This window comes from Scatophagus argus, chromosome 4 (genome assembly GCF_020382885.2).
Source record: "Scatophagus argus isolate fScaArg1 chromosome 4, fScaArg1.pri, whole genome shotgun sequence".
NCBI classification, from domain to species: domain Eukaryota; kingdom Metazoa; phylum Chordata; class Actinopteri; family Scatophagidae; genus Scatophagus; species Scatophagus argus.
Genome location: NC_058496.1, coordinates 25,204,214 through 25,223,071, shown reverse-complemented (window position 1 = coordinate 25,223,071; position 18,858 = coordinate 25,204,214). Strand labels below are relative to the sequence as shown.

The 18,858-nt window shown below is 38.9% G+C and overlaps 1 protein-coding gene across 2 annotated transcripts in view; it reads left to right on the top strand.

Annotated features, from left to right (window-relative positions):
- Positions 1 to 18,858, top strand: part of dapk1 (death-associated protein kinase 1) — a 66,258-nt gene that overhangs the window by 17,020 nt on the left and 30,380 nt on the right. For both annotated transcript variants that reach the window (XR_006843134.1, XM_046385990.1), the window contains exons 3-7: positions 5,727 to 5,948; positions 10,344 to 10,482; positions 13,548 to 13,677; positions 15,073 to 15,121; positions 15,331 to 15,357. Coding sequence is in view for 1 of the 2 variants with exons in the window: in XM_046385990.1 (XP_046241946.1) it covers positions 5,727 to 5,948; positions 10,344 to 10,482; positions 13,548 to 13,677; positions 15,073 to 15,121; positions 15,331 to 15,357 (567 nt within the window). In the remaining variant the exon portion in view is untranslated. The remainder of the gene's footprint in view (positions 1 to 5,726; positions 5,949 to 10,343; positions 10,483 to 13,547; positions 13,678 to 15,072; positions 15,122 to 15,330; positions 15,358 to 18,858) is intronic.

The following is an 18,858-nucleotide window of genomic DNA, read 5'->3' as shown; positions in this document are numbered from 1 at the left end:
TATCATACACAGGGAATCCACCATATTACCTTCTGTTAACTTAGCTCCTAGCTCGATTCTAGAGCAGTGTCTCAGCTCTCGGATAGAGAAACTCTACCAGGGAAAGGGTGTTTGATTTTCATGGCAGTGTTGGGTTTTGCTTTCCTCCACTACCTCACCAAAGCAAAAGAGCTCAGTTGAACCGCTGCCATTTTCCCCTTGTTTGTATGTATGTGCAGCTGGTGTTGTTAACAAAGGGTGGGCTCACTTTGCCCTCTGTTATTGTGCATACGGGAGAGCTTTGGAAATAACAGTAGAGTTTGATTCCTACAGGCTACATGTCATTACTCTAAATATGGAGTTGTCTTCCTGATGCACTTTTTAGCTATGTTATTGTTACCTGTTAGTATAGTCTCTTTGATTTTCATGAGATAGGGCAGATTCATTCTTAATATTAATATTCTCAACCCTTGTACATGTTGAGAACAAATTTGCAAGAACTGCAAATTTTGATACATTCTTATGGCAAGATTTTTGTCATCCCTTTTACAAGCTGTGTTTTACTGACTACATCATTAAGCTGATTTGAATTTCCCAAGCTGTCTTGCTGTGTAGCTTAGTAAAGACAAGAAAGTGCATTATAAACATCAGTATGTTAGCGTTAACAATTGTCAAAACCTCATCACACACAAAATATTTTATTATCAGACACACCATCCAGAAGCACACTTCCAGACTTGGAAAGACTACTTTATACTTTCTTATTGTATTGCTTCACACAGTTTTACACATTAGCATCTTGAAACACCCCTGTTCACGATAAAGTAATGGTGAATTTAAAGTGAATTGCTCCAGGACAATTTCTTGTTAGTTGTGGAAGAAAAGGCTGAGCACTAAATGTTTTCTCTACCTAGATTTTTCATTTGAAAGCCATGTTGTTTACCCCACCCCTGGACTGTATTACTCTAACCACCCTCTAATTAATGGCATTGCTGAGATTTAGTCTGTGCTGTGTGTTTCCCAACCGTAGAGATGTGACTCCTACTCAGCTTCCTCACCATGAAGCAATCCTGTTATGATTTGCTGCTGTCTTTGTCAGAGCATGCTCAACCTGACACCTAGCAGATGCTTTAAAATAATGGTTGAATTTAGGCGTTCATGGAGCAAAAGAAGGCGAGTGTGAAATGACTTTGGTAATTCACAAAATTTTGAACTGATGGTGAGATGTAGTTGTGTTAAATAGTTATCTTTTTAGTGTATTGTGTGAATTTGTATGTACAAAACATCGCTTGCCTGTTTGATTATCAGAGGGAATAAGAGCAATTACACAATACCAGAGGACAGGACATTTTCAGGTGTCTGTGATCATTCTTTTTTTTGTACCTTTGGACATTTCAAATCCTGAAGGCAAGAGACTAACAGTTTTACATTTCATTTTTTTCATTTTTTCATTCATCGCAAGCCTTTTCCTTCAATTCATATGCATCATGGTACTTGTTTTTGTAAAGTAGAATAAGGGTGTTCCCTGGAAATTAATAAAACCATCGTAAGGATTCTAGAGTGCTGCACTGACTGGACAAGTAGTTGTGGGGAAGAGAAAAAATCATGTGTGGCAGTGTCGCAGGATATCTTCAGAACTGCACAGATGGTGGATAATCAAGAAGGAAGTCGTTTGTGTTTTCCTTTCTCATCCCCAACAGTATTTTCACACCAAATCACATGGCTTCACAGATTACACTTTTCCTCTGCGTGAACTTTCAGCAGTGGAAAGTTTGACAGCACAAGAATGAGTTGAAGGATAGTCAGAGCAAGATGCTTGCTTTTGTTGGCGTTCTGGTTTGTTTGGCATGTCACTTGATTAGTTGCCAGCATGGTTTGTCTTTCCTACTTTTCCAGTTTATGTGGTTAGCATAAGAAGTTACATGTTGAACATGTTGTGTGTTTGTGTGGAGAATGGATAAAGAAGGAGAGGTATTTTAGCACCTTTGCTAACCAAACAACACTTTTTGAACTTATAGGCCAAACATAGATTCATTAGGCATAAGCATTCTCATCACCTTAGCTGTCTATACCATTACAGCTGCACATTTGTCGCTATAGTGATTATTCTTTGAGGGATGATAACATGCACAGTTCACTCATTGGCTTATTGTGACCTCACCCAGCTAGGCATGCATGTAACAGGTGTTCAGCCATTTGAATATAGATTGTTGAATCTCGTGTGTCTGTGTTTGTATATGTACACACATATTATTGTGTGTACAGTAATGTTTCAGTCCCATCTTACTACACGAAGGAGGCCTCACTGACAGGTTGGAACCACAATAGGGTGAAGCCAGACTGAATGGGGGTGCAAGTATCGTTAGCATGAGAAAGCCCTCATCGTTGGCTTTCTCTTCCTTTTACATTGTCTGCTTCATGTCTCTGGCTCAGTTGTGATACAAGTCACTTCCTTAAAGAGACATATTTCACTGTACTCAGCCTAGTTCAGTTCAGTTTGTCAGAAAATAATTTGAATTGCTTGTTTACTCTGATCAGTAATCCAGAGGCCAAAGATATTTAATTTACAAAGAAGATACATGACAAATGGAAGCAAATACGCACATTTTGGAAATTGTCACTGATAAGTGTTTTGCATTTTTGCTTGAAAAATGGCTTAGGCATTGGCATGATTACCAACATAGTTGCTAATTGTTTTTTTTTTTTTTTTTTGTTTTTCTTTAGTCAGCAATAGTCAGCTAATCATTTCAGTGCTATATCAGGGACTAAATTGAGGTACATTTCATTGAAATGCAAAATAGGTGCTTTTAGGTACATTTAGAGGAATCACAAGCAATCTTAATGTTGCTTTGGGCTTTATCACATCTATAGTCTGCATTCACTCATGGAACTGAAAATTTGTGTGATGCTTTTCTGGATCTGCTTTGGTGAACTCTGACATGCAGATTAGCGCTATTAAAAATCCATCTTGATTGTGCTTTTGAGGAAACAGAACTAGAGGGTCCATAATGGAGGAAGTTGCCACTATAGCTGTGTTGTGCCGTCCAAATTTATTCACTGTGACCTTGCAATGCTGATTGAGAAGCTCCATCAATAGAACTTCCCTCTTAATGTCCATCACCAACTGTTTTGCACAGATGCATATATATATATAGGATCGCATCAGACAAGTAAAGCTAGAAGCTGTGATCCTTAAATGTTGCTTTAAAAAAATCGACCAATCAGCTAATTGTTGCAGCTGTAGTACAAACATAACAACAGGTATCTGAAACAACATCTTCAGATTTATCCGCAAAATACGGACATAGCCTAAGACAACACTGATCAGCCTAAGGAAAATATAATGGTTATAGGTCAGAAAAGGGTGATGCTTTTTGGGCTGACATTCCCTGATGTTGTTTGCTGTTTCCTTATTTTTTTTTCCTTTTGAAGCTCCTCTGAAGCTGGCAGTGTTGTAATCTTAATCCTTTATTTACTTGTCAAATATTGGAAGGGAAATTGTAAAGAGAGGATTAGAGTGGGAACATATAGCTAAAATACTAAACTGCTTCCTGACAACTGTGCACTGTAGTCTTGGCCGGACTGTTGGAGGCAGGTGACAGTGCAGGGCTTTCTCTTTGTAGTGGCCTTTTTTTTTTATTGCCAGGGTAGAGGGAGCTTTTGGCAGATAGCTTCTTGTCCGCTATAAATCTGTGTGAAAATCTGGCTGTAGAAATCTAAAAAAAAATGAGACAGAATGTGCCACTCTTTTTTTTTCTCTCACTCTTCTTTCTCTCACACCCTACTCCCTTGTACTCTTCCTCCCTCTGTGGGTGTTTGGTACACTAAGTGCTTCATGATTGCCGGGGCCTGAGGAGGCACAATCGGCGGAGGCGTCAACAGCCCTTCGCCAAGTGTCCTTGCTTCCCCAAGTGTATTTTTCTGACATGTTTTGGTTGAGTGACGAGCGCAGTCAGCATTATCCACTCAGATAGCAGCGTTCAATAACAATGCTGCATGGCAACGTGATGGAGGAATTTCCATAACAACAACAGTAATTTATTGTGGCATAATGTCATGCAGGCTCAGTACTTTTGGATTGCTCCTACTGTCTGTGCTTAAGTGCTTACATGTACATTTTAGCAATAAGATTATTATTATTTTTTTTAATTCTAAGACCATGCTTCCTGCAGCCTGTTAACATTGAATTATAGAAGGAAATCATACCTGGGTTGCTGAGAGAGTTGATGTGTGTGCAGGGACTTTCTTAAAAATGTTGAAATGTTTCTTTAAGTTTATCCAATTATGATCAAAATTATACAAAACCTATATTGTTGCTACAACTGTATATGCCATAGTTTTTTGGGGTTTTTTTATCTACTATTGATGAGGACTAATTATTGTTAGATTTGGCCAGCAGTTCCTAATGTTTGTAAAGGCTTGAATAATAGATGTAATTTCCAGAGGCTGACTCGCAAAGAATATAACCGTATTTATTTTATAGTCTGATTTTGTTTCGATAATACAAACCATGCATATTTCAAAAACATTCCACGGGAAACCCACAAAAAAACTGAATTTCTGTTTGTGGCTGAAGATGCATATCCAGCCAATACATCATATAAACACTGCAACTATAAGCAGTCAAGCTTCAAATTCAGCATGCATTATACGGTAGTTTGAACTGTGAAGGTACAAACTCTGGTATTATTTCTGTGTCATTTATTTCTGTATCGACTTACTGTACGAAAAGCCATTATTCACTATACTTCAGTTAAGATGTTTGCTTTCTTCAAGCTTATAGTTGGGTGTATGCAGTGTAGGATTGCTGCTTACATGTTTGTCAGCTGTGTTGATTTCTATTAGTGTGTTGCTGACAGTGTGTGAGAGCTGTGCTGCTGGCAGTAATTTACACACTGTTGTCAAACTGCTGATGAAGGGTTGCTGAGATTGACGGCAGGTGTGTTATTGTACTCTGTAGGACTGCACTGCAGATAGTGATGGGGTCTGTAAGTTAGAGACAGATTTTCTGTTGTAAATAGGACAAAGTTATGAGATAAAACCCAGGTGGAATTTCATTTTATATATGTAAAGGACAAACATGGTTTTGATATTAGACAGAGTCTTTGCAACTCCTCCAAAAGTTGATGTGAATTCATACTGGTGTCTTTATTCAGCATCCATTGCTCTTTCTGTTTCCAGGCAGCATCAGTCTTGATGTATCAACCAGCTCTTAATTAAATGGCTGTCTTTACCAGTAGAGATGTAGCCCACAGCCTGTTTTTAATGCATTTGTGAACAGTCGTGAACCCTGTGGGAATTGAACATTTTATCCTCAGTGTCCTAGCTGTAGATTTATTAGGTCACTGCTATGTTTTTCTGCTACATATCCCCGTTGTCTATGTTAATTTTGTCAATTTATATTATGTACAATGCCATTTGTCATCAAATTCTTAACATCTTGTTTTACTGTGTCTGTCTGTGTCCTGATTACTTGGCAGTCTTGTTGAAAGCACACGTATTTTCCTTCTTACAAATAGTTACAGGAGAAAACTGATATTATGCTACCAATTAGTTTATCTCAGCATGTATATAAAAAATGTGGGAAATGGTTAGCCTGCCTCTATCCAAATGTAACAAAATTTATGAGATGTGACATGTTAATTAGTGATCTTTTAAAGGAGCCTGTGGGCAGATTTTTAATTCAGCATTAAAGTTTCAAGGCTAGATGAACCTTTGATAACCTCCCCTTCTCCTCCTCTCTCTAGTGGTCAGTTTGCTCTGGTCAGAAGATGTCGGCACAGGAGTACAGGTGTGGAATATGCTGCCAAATTCATCAAGAAGCGGCGCAGCAAGTCGAGTCGACGGGGGGTGACGAGGGAGGATATCGAACGCGAGGTGAACATCCTGAAGGAGATCCAGCACCCCAACATCATCACACTCCACGAGGTCTTTGAAAACAAGGCAGAGGTCATTCTAATCCTCGAGCTGTGAGTGGCTTCGTTTTCTTTTTTCTATTTTTCTGTACTCATCGCAAGCGGATAATTTTGGTTTTGCAAAAAGGTCAGGTCTTGCATAGGTGTTAAAAAACACTGACCAAATTTTAACAAAATAGGATTTGTTACCATTTTCTGCTTAATACAAGACTGAATCTTTACTAAATGTTATTTACAGCCAGTAATATTATCTGCCCATATTGTTAAATATATAAATCAGTTGAGGACAACCCTGAACCCTCTTGAAAGTTGCAGTTTCAAAGTGATCATATCTCATAGTTTTTGTGGCATGTTAATAAGACTGTTTAAGGGGCTATCAGGGAAATATTTTCTTTTACAGTTAAAATTTCAAAGTAAAGGGATACACCAGTGATTCAGTATTGTGGTTCAGTGAATTTGAAGAACTCACAAGAGCCAGATTTAAAACAGAACAACTATGGTCAAAAACAAAGCTGAAGAGGCCAAAATATCTATGGTTAAGGTGGATCCTACATTTCCCATGATTCCCTTATAAAGAGCATAAGTCTCATTCCCAACATTAACATATACAGAGGGGTTTTGTTTTTGTTTCTGACTCTTGCTAAAGCTCCCTTTAAAGGATATTCACTATTGACACAGGCTGAGTAGAACTCCTCATGACAAGTAAACTGAACTGAAAACAAAAAGCAAATCTTACTCACTCGATTTTGACTAGATTTTCAAACCACAATTGTCAATTGTCAGATGTTGATCACAAGTCCTCATAGTTATCAGCAGTTAGGGTAGACTGATTATCAGCTGTGGCTGTAGCCGTAAACTGTCAGGGCCACTTTTATCATTAAGCACCAGTTAAACCAGTTTGACCAGTTTACATGGAACTCCAAACACTGTAAAATCATTTATCTTTGCATTACAAGCATCAAACCGACACGCTTATTCAAGGCAAATAAACACAAAGCAAAATACAGTACACCTGTAAAATACAATACGGTACACTTTAGTAGGTCACTTTCCATCCAGCAGTGTTCACTGTAATGTTTGGAGCTGTAGCTGCTGAACAACATTCCTGACCAGTGATCACATGCGATAGAATTGCTAGGAAGAGTAACAAGTGCAAGAATCAGTCCAGGCCTACAGCACAGCATGAGAGTCAACAATGGCTCAATTCCAGTTGAACACATTAAACTAGTAGAGCAATTGACAGTGGCTGAAAAGGAAATAACACTGTTTTTAAGCCTGGATTAAATGCCTTGTTAGAGAATTCCTAAAATCAGAATAGAAATCAATGATACCATTAGCTTTGCAAAGAATAGCACAAAAATTATCTTATTTATTAAATTACTTTATTAATCCCAGGCTGGGAAATTACACACACACGCAACATGCAACATGCAACATGCAGTGAAACGCACAGGAGCAGTGGGCTGCACCAAGTGCCCGGGGAGCATATATTGGGGGTTAAGTGCCTTGCTCAAGGGCACATCAGCCGGCTAATGGAGGGTGAGGACATTATCACTCCACCACACTCAAATTTTTCCTGCCCGTCCAGTGGTGGAATCGAACCAGTAACTTTCCAATCACAAGCCGCTTCTCCAACCGTTTAATGATTTTAAGTTGAGATATTGAGAATAGTTTTAGACAACACAGAATTTAAATTTGGGGCCAGGGTGGTCATACTCAAACATGTCCCAAAAAGCAGTGCTGCTGCTTGAACCATGAAGCCCATATAAGACTGGGACATCAGCTCTCCTTCTCATCCAGCTGGCATCCATCCTGTATGTTGTTTTGCTCATTTTAGCTCCATTTAACACCTCCACAGCACATACTGTATCTCACACTTTCAGGCTTTGCTTTCACTGATGATATTGCTCATTTCCACACTGCATTGTTTAAGTGTGTCAAGTTAAATTGAAGTAAAGGATTTTGTGTAATTAACCTCTTACAGGGCTCCCTCTTTGTGACATTCCCTGAGCAGTGTCATGATGAGAGATCAAGCCTAATAAAAGTGGTTTGCACTCCATTTTCCCGACAGCTGATGTTAAGTTTGGCTTGAAATGTATGATGCAAGTATGTGTTAAAGTTTTGATAGTTCTGTTAAATACATGTCCACAGATAAGGCATGTATTTAACAGGTGATGGTTCAACGGTATTTAAGCATTTAATTTTTTCAGATGATCTGTAATCTTGTTGTGGCTTGTGTTCTGGTGTTTTTATTTTTTGAACAGTCTGTCATATTGATGCAGCCCATGAACTCCTAAACTTATTCTTAAAGTTTTGCTTCTAATGGACTTGTGGGACAAGATGTATTTCATTGTTACGTTAGTCAGGCTATGTGCGGGCTTGTCGATGTGTGGTACTGACAAGATGAAACATGAACCAGGAAGTAATGTTTGAGGACTTATGTACCACATGTCTGTACTTTCTGGATTGGATTGTTTGATTATATCAGTATGTGAAGTTGTCACAGCAGCTGTGTGATTTCTGTTCAAGAACAGCCAAAATTGAATTTTTTTTGCTGGAAAACCTTGTCTGTTTTTACTAGACCCTCCTGCAGCGACACCCCCACTGCACTTTATTAAGAGCTTAAAATTAAGGTTCATGAATTAAGGAGATCATGTTTTGTTGATCGTATTTCAGCAGGCAACAGGCAGGTGATGACTTAGTTTTAAAGCCAAGTTTGTACCAATAATGCCCCGTGGCTGCTGACATTAAGGAAGAAAATGAATAAAAGAAGAAAAAACTTGTTTTTTCTGCCTGGAACTCTTCTAATGACTGAGAGCTGAGATGGAGACTGACACTACAATTTACAGAGTGCCAAATTCTGGGATAAAGAGTCTCTGGTGGTTAATTCACTAAATATCATCACCTGGAGGAGATTATAAAAGTTTGCCTGCTTTATTTGCAGTCTTCATGATATAAATTACCAGAGCATTGTTCTGCTTCTGCATACATTACAATTTGCAGTCAAAGCTGGTAGGGTGACATAATGCTATTCAATTTTTCCAACCCTGTCTTCCACACTCTCTGCTCCTGCTGCTGCACTCTGGGTAAATACAACCATGACCGTGACTATCCTATATCCTAATAACACTGACCATCCCATACGAAAACAGACAGAGGTGACATGTTCAGGCAGAAACCTTCCTTCCAATCTGTGAATGTGTGTTTACACAATGTTATCCACTGAAGCAGATGATGAAATAAACATCCAGATATGCTGTAGCGTGGGTGATTGGTGGGAGGAGGATGTGGAGGTCCCAGCTGTGCAGCTGGGTCTGGTGTTTCCTCTTTCAGGGGAGGAGTGAGCATGTGTGTGTGTGTGTGTGTGTGTTTCTCTTCCTGCAGATAAGTTTGCAAAAGCATTAATTGGTGGGGGGGGGGGGGTTTATATAGCAAAGTAAAAACAAAAATTAAGGTTACACTCTATATAATAAAAGGTAATTAAATGGTAGTAATAGCTGAATAAACCTAAACTGAATAATGGAGAACTGGCTACTAAAATGAAAAGAAAATGATTTTCCATTTAACTGTGACTACTTCCTCATATATACTGTAAGACAAACACGTGTTTGTATGTGTGTTTGGCTGAGTGAGTGCCCATCAACTGGATAAGCATGGCTGTAATTACAGTTATTTTCACGCTTCCTTTCTCTTCTGCTTTCTTTGTCACACGTTCCCCCGCTGCAGGTTTTCACTCATGCTGTGACTGTGATGAATCCTCTACTTTCCTGTACTCCATTAGACTGCTAAGTGCCGAATGCTGTTCCATTCTTATTTGAAATGACTTGAACAAACCTTTTACAAGTTTTGATAGATAAAATGGTAATGTGTAATGTGTTATGGTGATTAGCAAGCATTGCTATTGATATTAACAGGCTTAGAAATAAGATTGTATTAAAAAACCCGGTATCATTAAATTCTGATCATATTAAACAGCCGTGACACCAGAAATTGGTTTGGTTCTCTATTATTTATTGAAATTTATGGATCCAAGTGACATCACAATATTACAACACATTTGAACTAATTTTGCTCCTTCGATTTAGACTGTTAACCTCCTTTATCCTGTTAATGTCATCTTTACCCTGGTTATCATCCTTGTCTTTTCCTTTTTGAGATACCACATTTTTGAAAAAAAATAAAATAAAGTATTTTCTTTAAACTTGCTTCAAACACTGGAGCATATTCTTTTTTTCCTTATCCTTGCTATTGTTGTTCCTCGTGGAGGGTTCTCTTCATTTAAATAGTGCTGGTTAAAATGTACTCAGGATGTGTAAATTGGTCGCACTCTAATGCACCGGGATGATTAGATTACATCAGCTCAGCTCTGCTAAGCAGGGATTTGTAGCTGGCTCTGATCTGAGAGATCTTGCATTTTAATTCTCTCCCCCTTTCTCTTTTCTCGTGCAGCGTGGCCGGTGGTGAGCTCTTCGACTTTCTGGCAGAGAAGGAGTCGCTGAGCGAGGAAGAAGCCACGCAGTTCCTCAAGCAGATCCTGGATGGAGTGTTTTACCTGCACTCCAAACAAATCGCTCACTTTGACCTTAAGGTACTGCAATGGTTAAAAATAGAGCATGTCATCTGTGTTATGTCTGGTTCCTTTGGACAGTCATGTTTTCCAAACTGGAGTATGACAGCGTCTTGAGATACTATCAGATTTGTCAGCTTTTAATGTACGCACTGATGTCAATCTATAAACTTAAGGTGTAGTTCCACAATCTCAAATGTGAGGGTTTGCTGGTTTTCTATGTCTTATAATAGTAAACTGATTATCTTATGGTCCTGACAAAACAAAGGAGATACTTCATGGAAAAAATGAACATCCCTACTCACTTCCACCACCTTAAGTGCCATCCCAAACCAGTTAATCTTGAATGGAAGCGGGTTTAAAAAATTAAACCAGAGGGAGTGTACAGCAGTTCTCACTTACTGACCATGTGCAATACTGTGTTATGTTTGTCATGGAAGACACCCTGCAAATAATATTAAACTGCTCAAATACCTTAACAAAGAGTACTTTATGTGGCTGAAATTATGAATGCAGAAGATTTTAGAAAAGAAAATTGATTGATTGATCTGTCGTCTCGTTTTCCATTAGTACAAAACAGGAAAGCACTGGACAATGATCTCTTGTGTGCTAACTGCAAAAGCTGCTTATTGTCAAAATGAGCATGTAGTACTTAGGTATACTAATGTGCATGGGTTTAGAACACATCAGTGGACACTAAACTCATGTGTCCTTCATAGATCCTTTGTCTCAGCCAGCTCCAACAAATGCAAATTAGACAGTCGAACTGGTAAGCCTTTGTAATGTCCTCAAAATGAGAACCAAAACAAAGCTGTGCAGTTTTAGAAAAAAAGATGCACTCTTCTGATGATTGTGAGAGTTCCATGAAAACACTTGAGACAAAAGATAATTTTTCATGTTACATTTAGACAACACAGATGGATATTTTGTTTGAAAAGACTCCTCCAGCTCATATGCAGGATGAAAAACCCGAATGTTTTCCTCTTATCAGAGGTCATAGTAAATGCAGCCTGTTGTTCAGCCTCCCTGGAGTAGTTCACATCCATTATCCCAAATGCCAGCTCACTGGAAAACTATATTTGCAGCTTTATGTGAAAGTAAAACTGGCCTGTTTCAGACCTCTCCTTTTGTATCAGTATCTTTTTGGATATATGTTTTGGAGCCAAAGTACCTGAGGCTAATTACCATGACTAATCTGTTTTGGTTTATTTTTGAATTTTCTCCTGTTTATAAGAAGTGTGTGTGTAGTTTAAAACTCCCGAGGGATACAAAAGGGCAAAGGTCTTGATGTTCTCACAGCACACCAGCACAGATATGCTCTGAATTGCACAAGGTTCTTGAACACTACACTACTTCTGTGTTTAGTTTGTTGCTGTGATAGTTCTCTACAAAAAATCTCAGTCAATACCACTGAACAGTTGTCCACTTAAGCATACATGGCGTCTTCAGAATAAATGGTCCAGACCAGCTCCTCCACTTACACAAGAATCTTACAGAACAGTCATACATCAGAGCTAATGACGTTCAGCCTCCAGGTTTGGAGAAAATAACAGCCTCTGTGCCACCCTGATCAATGCTGAAGCTTTTACCAACCACTGCAGCCTCCACTTTGGACATTAGCTGCTGTTATTCACTGTCTAGCGGTGGCTCAGATTAAGACTTAATTTGTTTAGTTGATTGACTTTCTCAATACCACACTGTTCTGCTCCCAATTTGGAGGTTCGGTGTCTTTGTTTCACCCATAGGTTCACCCATATTCTGATAACATCTTTTAAGTCTTTTTCTCGGGTTTGACACCATTTAAAAGACATTTTGTCAAGGTTAGTTTAATGCTATTTATATGAGAGCAGTAGTAGATATTCAGGATCAGAAATAAAAGCTGCCCAGATGATCTCTCTAACCTCTTTGACTTGACATTACACAGGTTAAATTGTGATTATCTGACCAAACAAATAAGTTTTCAACAAATCATTTTGTTTTTAGAGTCAGATCAATTCTATGGAGACAGTAATATTGCCAATCAATGTGCTTATTATGCTTAAGAGCTTAATATGTTAGGCAGGACAGACTGATGATGTCTGGCCTATGGCTAGTCATCCTATATACAATTTGTATCTGAAGCGAAGGACGGAAATGTTTTGAAAGTCATCTGTTCTTTTAATGGAATACACAAAACCCAGCTTGTAGAAATTCCCAAACTTCGCTCTTCTACAGTAGATTGAAGATTTAAATAATACAATATCTTCTGAGTTGTAGTGGGGTAGAAGTAGAAGAAAAGACTTAAGCACAGCATTCAGTCAGTAAATGTACTTAGTTACATGCCATCACTTCTACCGGTGCTCAGATTATGCAGACAAAAGCAGTTTGTAACCTACATTTGTTGTCATTCTCCTTCATTCCAGCATCAACATAAGTGCACAAATGTTTACAGAGCAGAGACCAGAACCAATGAGCTGAGCTGGAGTTTGATTGTATTTTCTCAGCACCTCCTGTTGTCACTGCTGCCCACAGTCAATCTGCTCTTGTTCCTTCCCAGACTAAATCCTCAAGCTCAGCTCATAGACAGGCTGAAAGGATGAGGTTTGGAGGGAAGATTGCACTGTCTAAAAGAGCCATTGTGTCCTTAGGAATGTCCGGCTTCTGTTTTTTGGCTTGCTTAAAGCACATCTTTGCCATCATTTCCTTTCTTCCACTTCCTAGAGAGGTTTTTACACATGTTTTGCATGGGATTTCCATAGCTTATGAGGCTCCTTCCTGCCAGCCTGTTCCTGGTTTAGTATCTGACTCTACTGCTCGCTCACTTGTTTACAGTCCGTTTGAGTCCTACACTGATAATTTAGGGGCCAATTTTTCAACATTCGTCCTTTAATTTCTCTGTGAGCATCACATCTGGTCCTCATCGAAATCACGAAGCACAGTTGGCTGTGTGCTCATAACAGCTTTAAAAGGAGAGAGTCAGCAGTTTGGTCTTTATAAAAATATCCAGATTGTCACTCCTTCTTCCCCTGCATCTGGCTGTTGTATCTGTCTCCGCTTTCTTTCTACATTTCACCTTCTTAACTGTCTCTCTTTTGCCTTCTTTCTAGCCAGAGAACATCATGCTGCTGAACCGCTCAGTGCCTCACCCACGCATCAAGATTATTGACTTTGGCCTGGCCCACAAAATAGATTTTGGCAATGATTTTAAAAACATTTTTGGGACTCCAGAATTTGTAGGTGGGTATCTCTTTCTGTGTATGTGTGTGTGTGTGTGTGATTGACGAATCATATTTTTCATCCTTTCTTATTTTGTGCTTCTGCATTTAGTTTGATGTTTAGTTAAACAGATTCTGCTCAGATTAGTTTGCACAAATGTAGTCTCCATCATGTCTCTAATGTACGTAACAAAAACACACATACGCAAAAACAATCTCGGTGCACTACCCTGTTTTGCTGGCTTCATCCCAGGGGTTGTGTGTTGTGAAAGCAGGTGCCAACTGTGCCATAGGGACTAAGTGAGAGAGACCTGATAATAGACTGAAGATTATCAGAACTGCTCCTTCCTAGCCAACACAAACACACCCAGTCATACGCTCGAGTGGCTCTGTCCCATCTCCCCACACCTACCACTTTGCCCGGGGCTACCGCCAACACTCCCAGTCTCCCCCTGCCCGATGCCAATCCCCACCATCATCCAGGCCAGCACCAGAGCCTGGGGTTCATCAGGGTGGCAGCAGTCAATTGCTCTAAATAAAGATCAAGTGGCACAAAGCCAAAATGATTATATGGATAGCTGATCCTGGAAAGCCTTGGCCCTCTGAATTTCATCAGACACAAAAAAATGACTTATTAGGAAAAAAAAGACATAATAAATTCATGGCGATTATGACTTATTAGTACTAATTATGAGTTTCTAATTTTGAGTGTTACTTTTCAAAATAATGCTACTTCTCTGAGTCATAATTCACAGTACACATGTTTTCATGACTCATTACTTCTTTTCATGATATGTGAACATTAATGAATACATTTAGAAATTAAGAAAAGAACTCAAGAACTTGCCCAAGTATTATCATATTTTATCATAGTCTTCTTCAGTGTAATTGTTGTGTCACTGTGATAGTTTGAACAGCTTACAGCTTGTTCAGCTTACTTTTGGTGGTGACAGTTTGTTAAAATGTAAACAAATAAAATCAATGAATAATAATATGAGTGCCCAAATCTTTTTGGTGTCGTGGTGAGGCTTCGTCTTCTTCATCCTCTCTCCTACAGAAATGAGTGTACTGATTCATGGTTAATTATTCACACATCTGACAGGAGAAAAGATGAGAAATAATCACAGTTCTAGCAGTTGTGATTTATAAAAAAAAAAACAAAAAACAGTGGCTTATTAAACAACACCTCTAAAGAAACAAAATCCGTGAACAGAATGAGATAACACATTCAAGCAAAACTCCTCAGGAAGGCGCTGCAACCAGAAAGAAGTAAATGAAGTAATAAGGGGAGAGAAATAATCACAGAAAATTCATTTAAGTTAGTGAGTGTGTGTGCATGTGTGCATATGCATGTGTGTATCATTTGCGTGTCGACCTGAACAATAATAATCCCTTGTTTTGTATGTTTGCCTCTCAGCTCCAGAAGTAGTCAACTATGAACCTCTGGGCCTGGAGGCAGACATGTGGTGAGTAAATAAAAACTGCTCTACAGTCAGCATGATGTACATGTGCTGTTTGTATTCGTTCTTATTTCTGAAGAGCATCTGCTGCTAAGTAAACTTATGTTTTGCATGAGGCACTGCTATGAAAATGTGGACCTGTTTTTAGATGAGACTAATTCTTTGGTGCTAACACTCACCCGTCTTTCTCTGTCTTTCTCCCTGCCTGTCCTCAGGAGTGTCGGTGTGATTACCTACATCCTGTAAGTATCTGAAACGCCACCAGTGATGATGGATAGTGGTGTGAAATGTGAAGCATGTATGAAGAAATGTATGTCAATGAAGTGTTTTTTTTTTTACAACAGCCTCCTTTACTTTCTGTGTTCACGTTTGTTCACAAACCCCAGGGAGTTGTCAGTCACTCAGCGTGACAGTCACAGCATTTGTGGAGACGTAAAGAGGCTGCTCTTTGACCTCTGTCTTTGTGAACCCACTGAAGTGTACACTGTTAGTTGTGAATAATGAAACGGCCTGTAGCAAGGACTCTCGAGCATATTAAAACTGATTTTTTTTTTTTTTTTTTTGAGTATGGCACTGTTTCAGCAGTTGTGTGAACACTGAGCATTTCATTTTGTTTCAAGAAGATACTGTTTTGCTGGTCAGACTGATATTGTCTTCTTATTAAATATCCAACATCTGTGAGTCATTATTGACCTCAATACAAAGGCTCCTTCCTGATCATAATTACGTCAAGCTGCCGTGAAGTTTTACCCACAATTGAGTTTTATTCTTTTTTTTTCGTTTCATTATATTCATTAACTTGTTCAGTATTGTTTCATATAATTTACTTATTCGTTTAAGGTCATCTGCCATTATTGCTTTGAATAATATGTTGTTTTTCTTTCACCCCAGGATCAGTATCAGATTCAGATCATTAATACAAAATATAATCAACAAATATGTTATGGTATTTCATTATAAATGAAACACCCTTCAGAAGGTGGTCATTTGGTCATTTATTCTCTTATCAAGCTTTTCACTTCAACTTTATAGTTAAATAGTTAAATTTCCACTGCAGCAGTTTACAGTAAACCAGTTCTTGTATTGTTGGTGGCTGTAAAAATGCTTCCTGGGATTGATAATGAAGAGAAAATGGGAAGGAAAATGTAAATGTAAATTTTTCAACAGAAAGCTAGAATAATGAGCTCTGAAAATGCAGTGTTTTGGCTGCTAGCTGACTCTGGGTGTTGTCCATGGTGTGGTCAGTCTTCTTTGATCTTGTCAGCATGTTGAACAGTAAATGCAGGGGATGCGTCCTCAGAACAGAAGCCCTGATTAGATATTCTCCCTGTGAATCAGTCTTTAGATACATCTTATGAAATCTGCAATAGTCAGACTGCTTGAGAGGCAGTTATACAAAAGTCTTAAAATGAATGTGATACTAAATGATGTTTAAATGTTTGACCTGTATGCAGGGTCCAAAATGAACTCTTTAAATTAAAAGAATACCTATTTCACTGGAAATAAAATTGCATCGTGCACTATTGGCTAAAAAAGTTAGCTCAGGTTTTTAGCATATATATATATATATGTGTAGAAAGCACCAAATAGTAGCAAGCTATTGTGATTCCCTCATATGTACGGTGGGCGGTGAGGGTCACATTAGTCTCTGCTGGTGCATATCGCTGGGACACAGACATGTAAACATTGTGCAACTAAATTATTGACTGGTCACCTTAGCCAGTGAACTCAATTAATTTTTCTGCCAAAGCAAAAATTTACTCTCATTAGGCACTTGGCAGGTGTCAATTTTGGACCCTGTCTGTATGGTTAATTTGCTTATAATTTAGTTAACCAATTGATCTTTAAAACAACGAACTTCATCCTCTATAGCCAAGGGTTTTCAACAAGCAAGTGCTCTTGAAGCCATCGTCTGCAGACATGTCAGCACAGTTTAATTCACCAGTGAGAGAAAAGTTCATGCCCTGGGCAACCCGCAGATCAACTGCTGTTGTGCTCTTGATAATACTGTTCTCCTCTCTTATACCCAGCCACAAGGTTTTTCTGAGCTCCCACACACCTTTATCCTTCAGAGAGACACCTACACAAGGCCAAACACAAAATGTGTGCACAAAACGGCACATTAGGTGCATTTGCCCACACAAACATGTAGAGAGCTCTCACCATAACAAAGCGAAGTGCATAAAGGGAAAGTAAAGATAAATGCCGACACAAAGGTTATCTCATTATTGCATAATACGTATCTGTAAACATTCCACTCTTAATTTTAGAAGAGTAATATGTAGGTGCTGCTAAAATGATGAATCACTTTGTCTCTGCATCACATGAACACATGTGTATGCACACTTAAATACCGTACACAATCTTTGTTCATACTGTCCACCCACACATTTGTCACAGCTCTGCCTAGCTAGGTAGAAAATAGATCGTTCACTGCCTATTATGACGGCCGAGCAGCAGTGAATTGCACTTACTGCTCATCTCCTGTTGTAAAAGTGTGAGGTGAGAAAGTGGCAGGGAATAATTGAATAAACTATTTGGAGTGATTTTTGGGAGCACCTCCAAACTTTTAATTGGAGTATTTTGTGTGAGTGATTGCCGCACTGTAATGAAAGCTGCACAAAAACCTCCATTAGGAATCTCTAAGTTTTAACAAAAAGGTACCACTGTATTCTTTTCATTTTTGAGAGTTTGAAAGACCTATTCTTTTATCCTGAAATCATTTGGGAAAATATGGTGAATTTATTCTCCTAGAACCCTAATTTCTGTTGTAGGTTATAAGAAGGGTGTGTTCCAGTGTAAAGATTGTGGAAGCTGCTTCTTTAAGTCTCGTTAGGGAAGCACTTTGGAAATATGGTGGTTAAAGTGTTGACACAGAAAGCTGGCCTAACATTTTCCAGCTGGTTTTACTGCTTGGCTTGGTAAACAATTGCCTTAATTACTTGTTTTCTTGTGAGCAGCTGCACCTTATACAGTCCATAAATTCATACATTTCCACTCAACTTGAGCTTGACCTGCTCCATCTCCTTGTCTGTCCCAGCTGGTGTGTTAATTAGTGACCTGGAGAGGTTTCAGTGGAGAAAGGAGAGCCAGGAACTGCTGTTTGGTTTAACCACCCGAGTTCTAAAAGACCTTATCAATACGCATGAATGCTCATCACTGTATGTGTGTGCTGGACATGCTTTCGTCGTGTGTTGGTACACACGTTGTCCCCTCACTACATGTGCTTATTATTTATTTTTTTATGTGTGCGTTCAATTAAGAGTTGTGAACGTGCATTATAATTCCTGCACTCCACTCAGACCACTCGCACATTCAGTGGAATCAAGAGCCGTCCGGCTGGCTTTCCTGTGGGACTGTTTGACTAGCACACCAAATACTTCAGTTTGGTAGCAAGGATTGACTTATGAGTCACCATGAGTTGCTATGCAGCACCCGTAATCACATTCCCCGTATCAACGAGTAGCGAGGTCTCGGTTTCGCTTTCAAGGGCCAAAGCTAATCAGTGGTGGGTGAATGGAAATCCACTGTATTCCCTTTCCTTTTGATTGCAAGACCCACTGAGACAAGTTGGATGATAAGAGAGTTGCTGTTGTTAAAGTAGATTAGATTGGAGGTCCATAAGTAGTTGAGTTGATTGAACATGCAGTCAAAAAGAAATTCATCAAATTGAAGTGTTCTTGGTAAGTTTTTCAGAGAGTCACATTTTGAAAACAGGTTTTTGACTGCATTATTTTCATTGT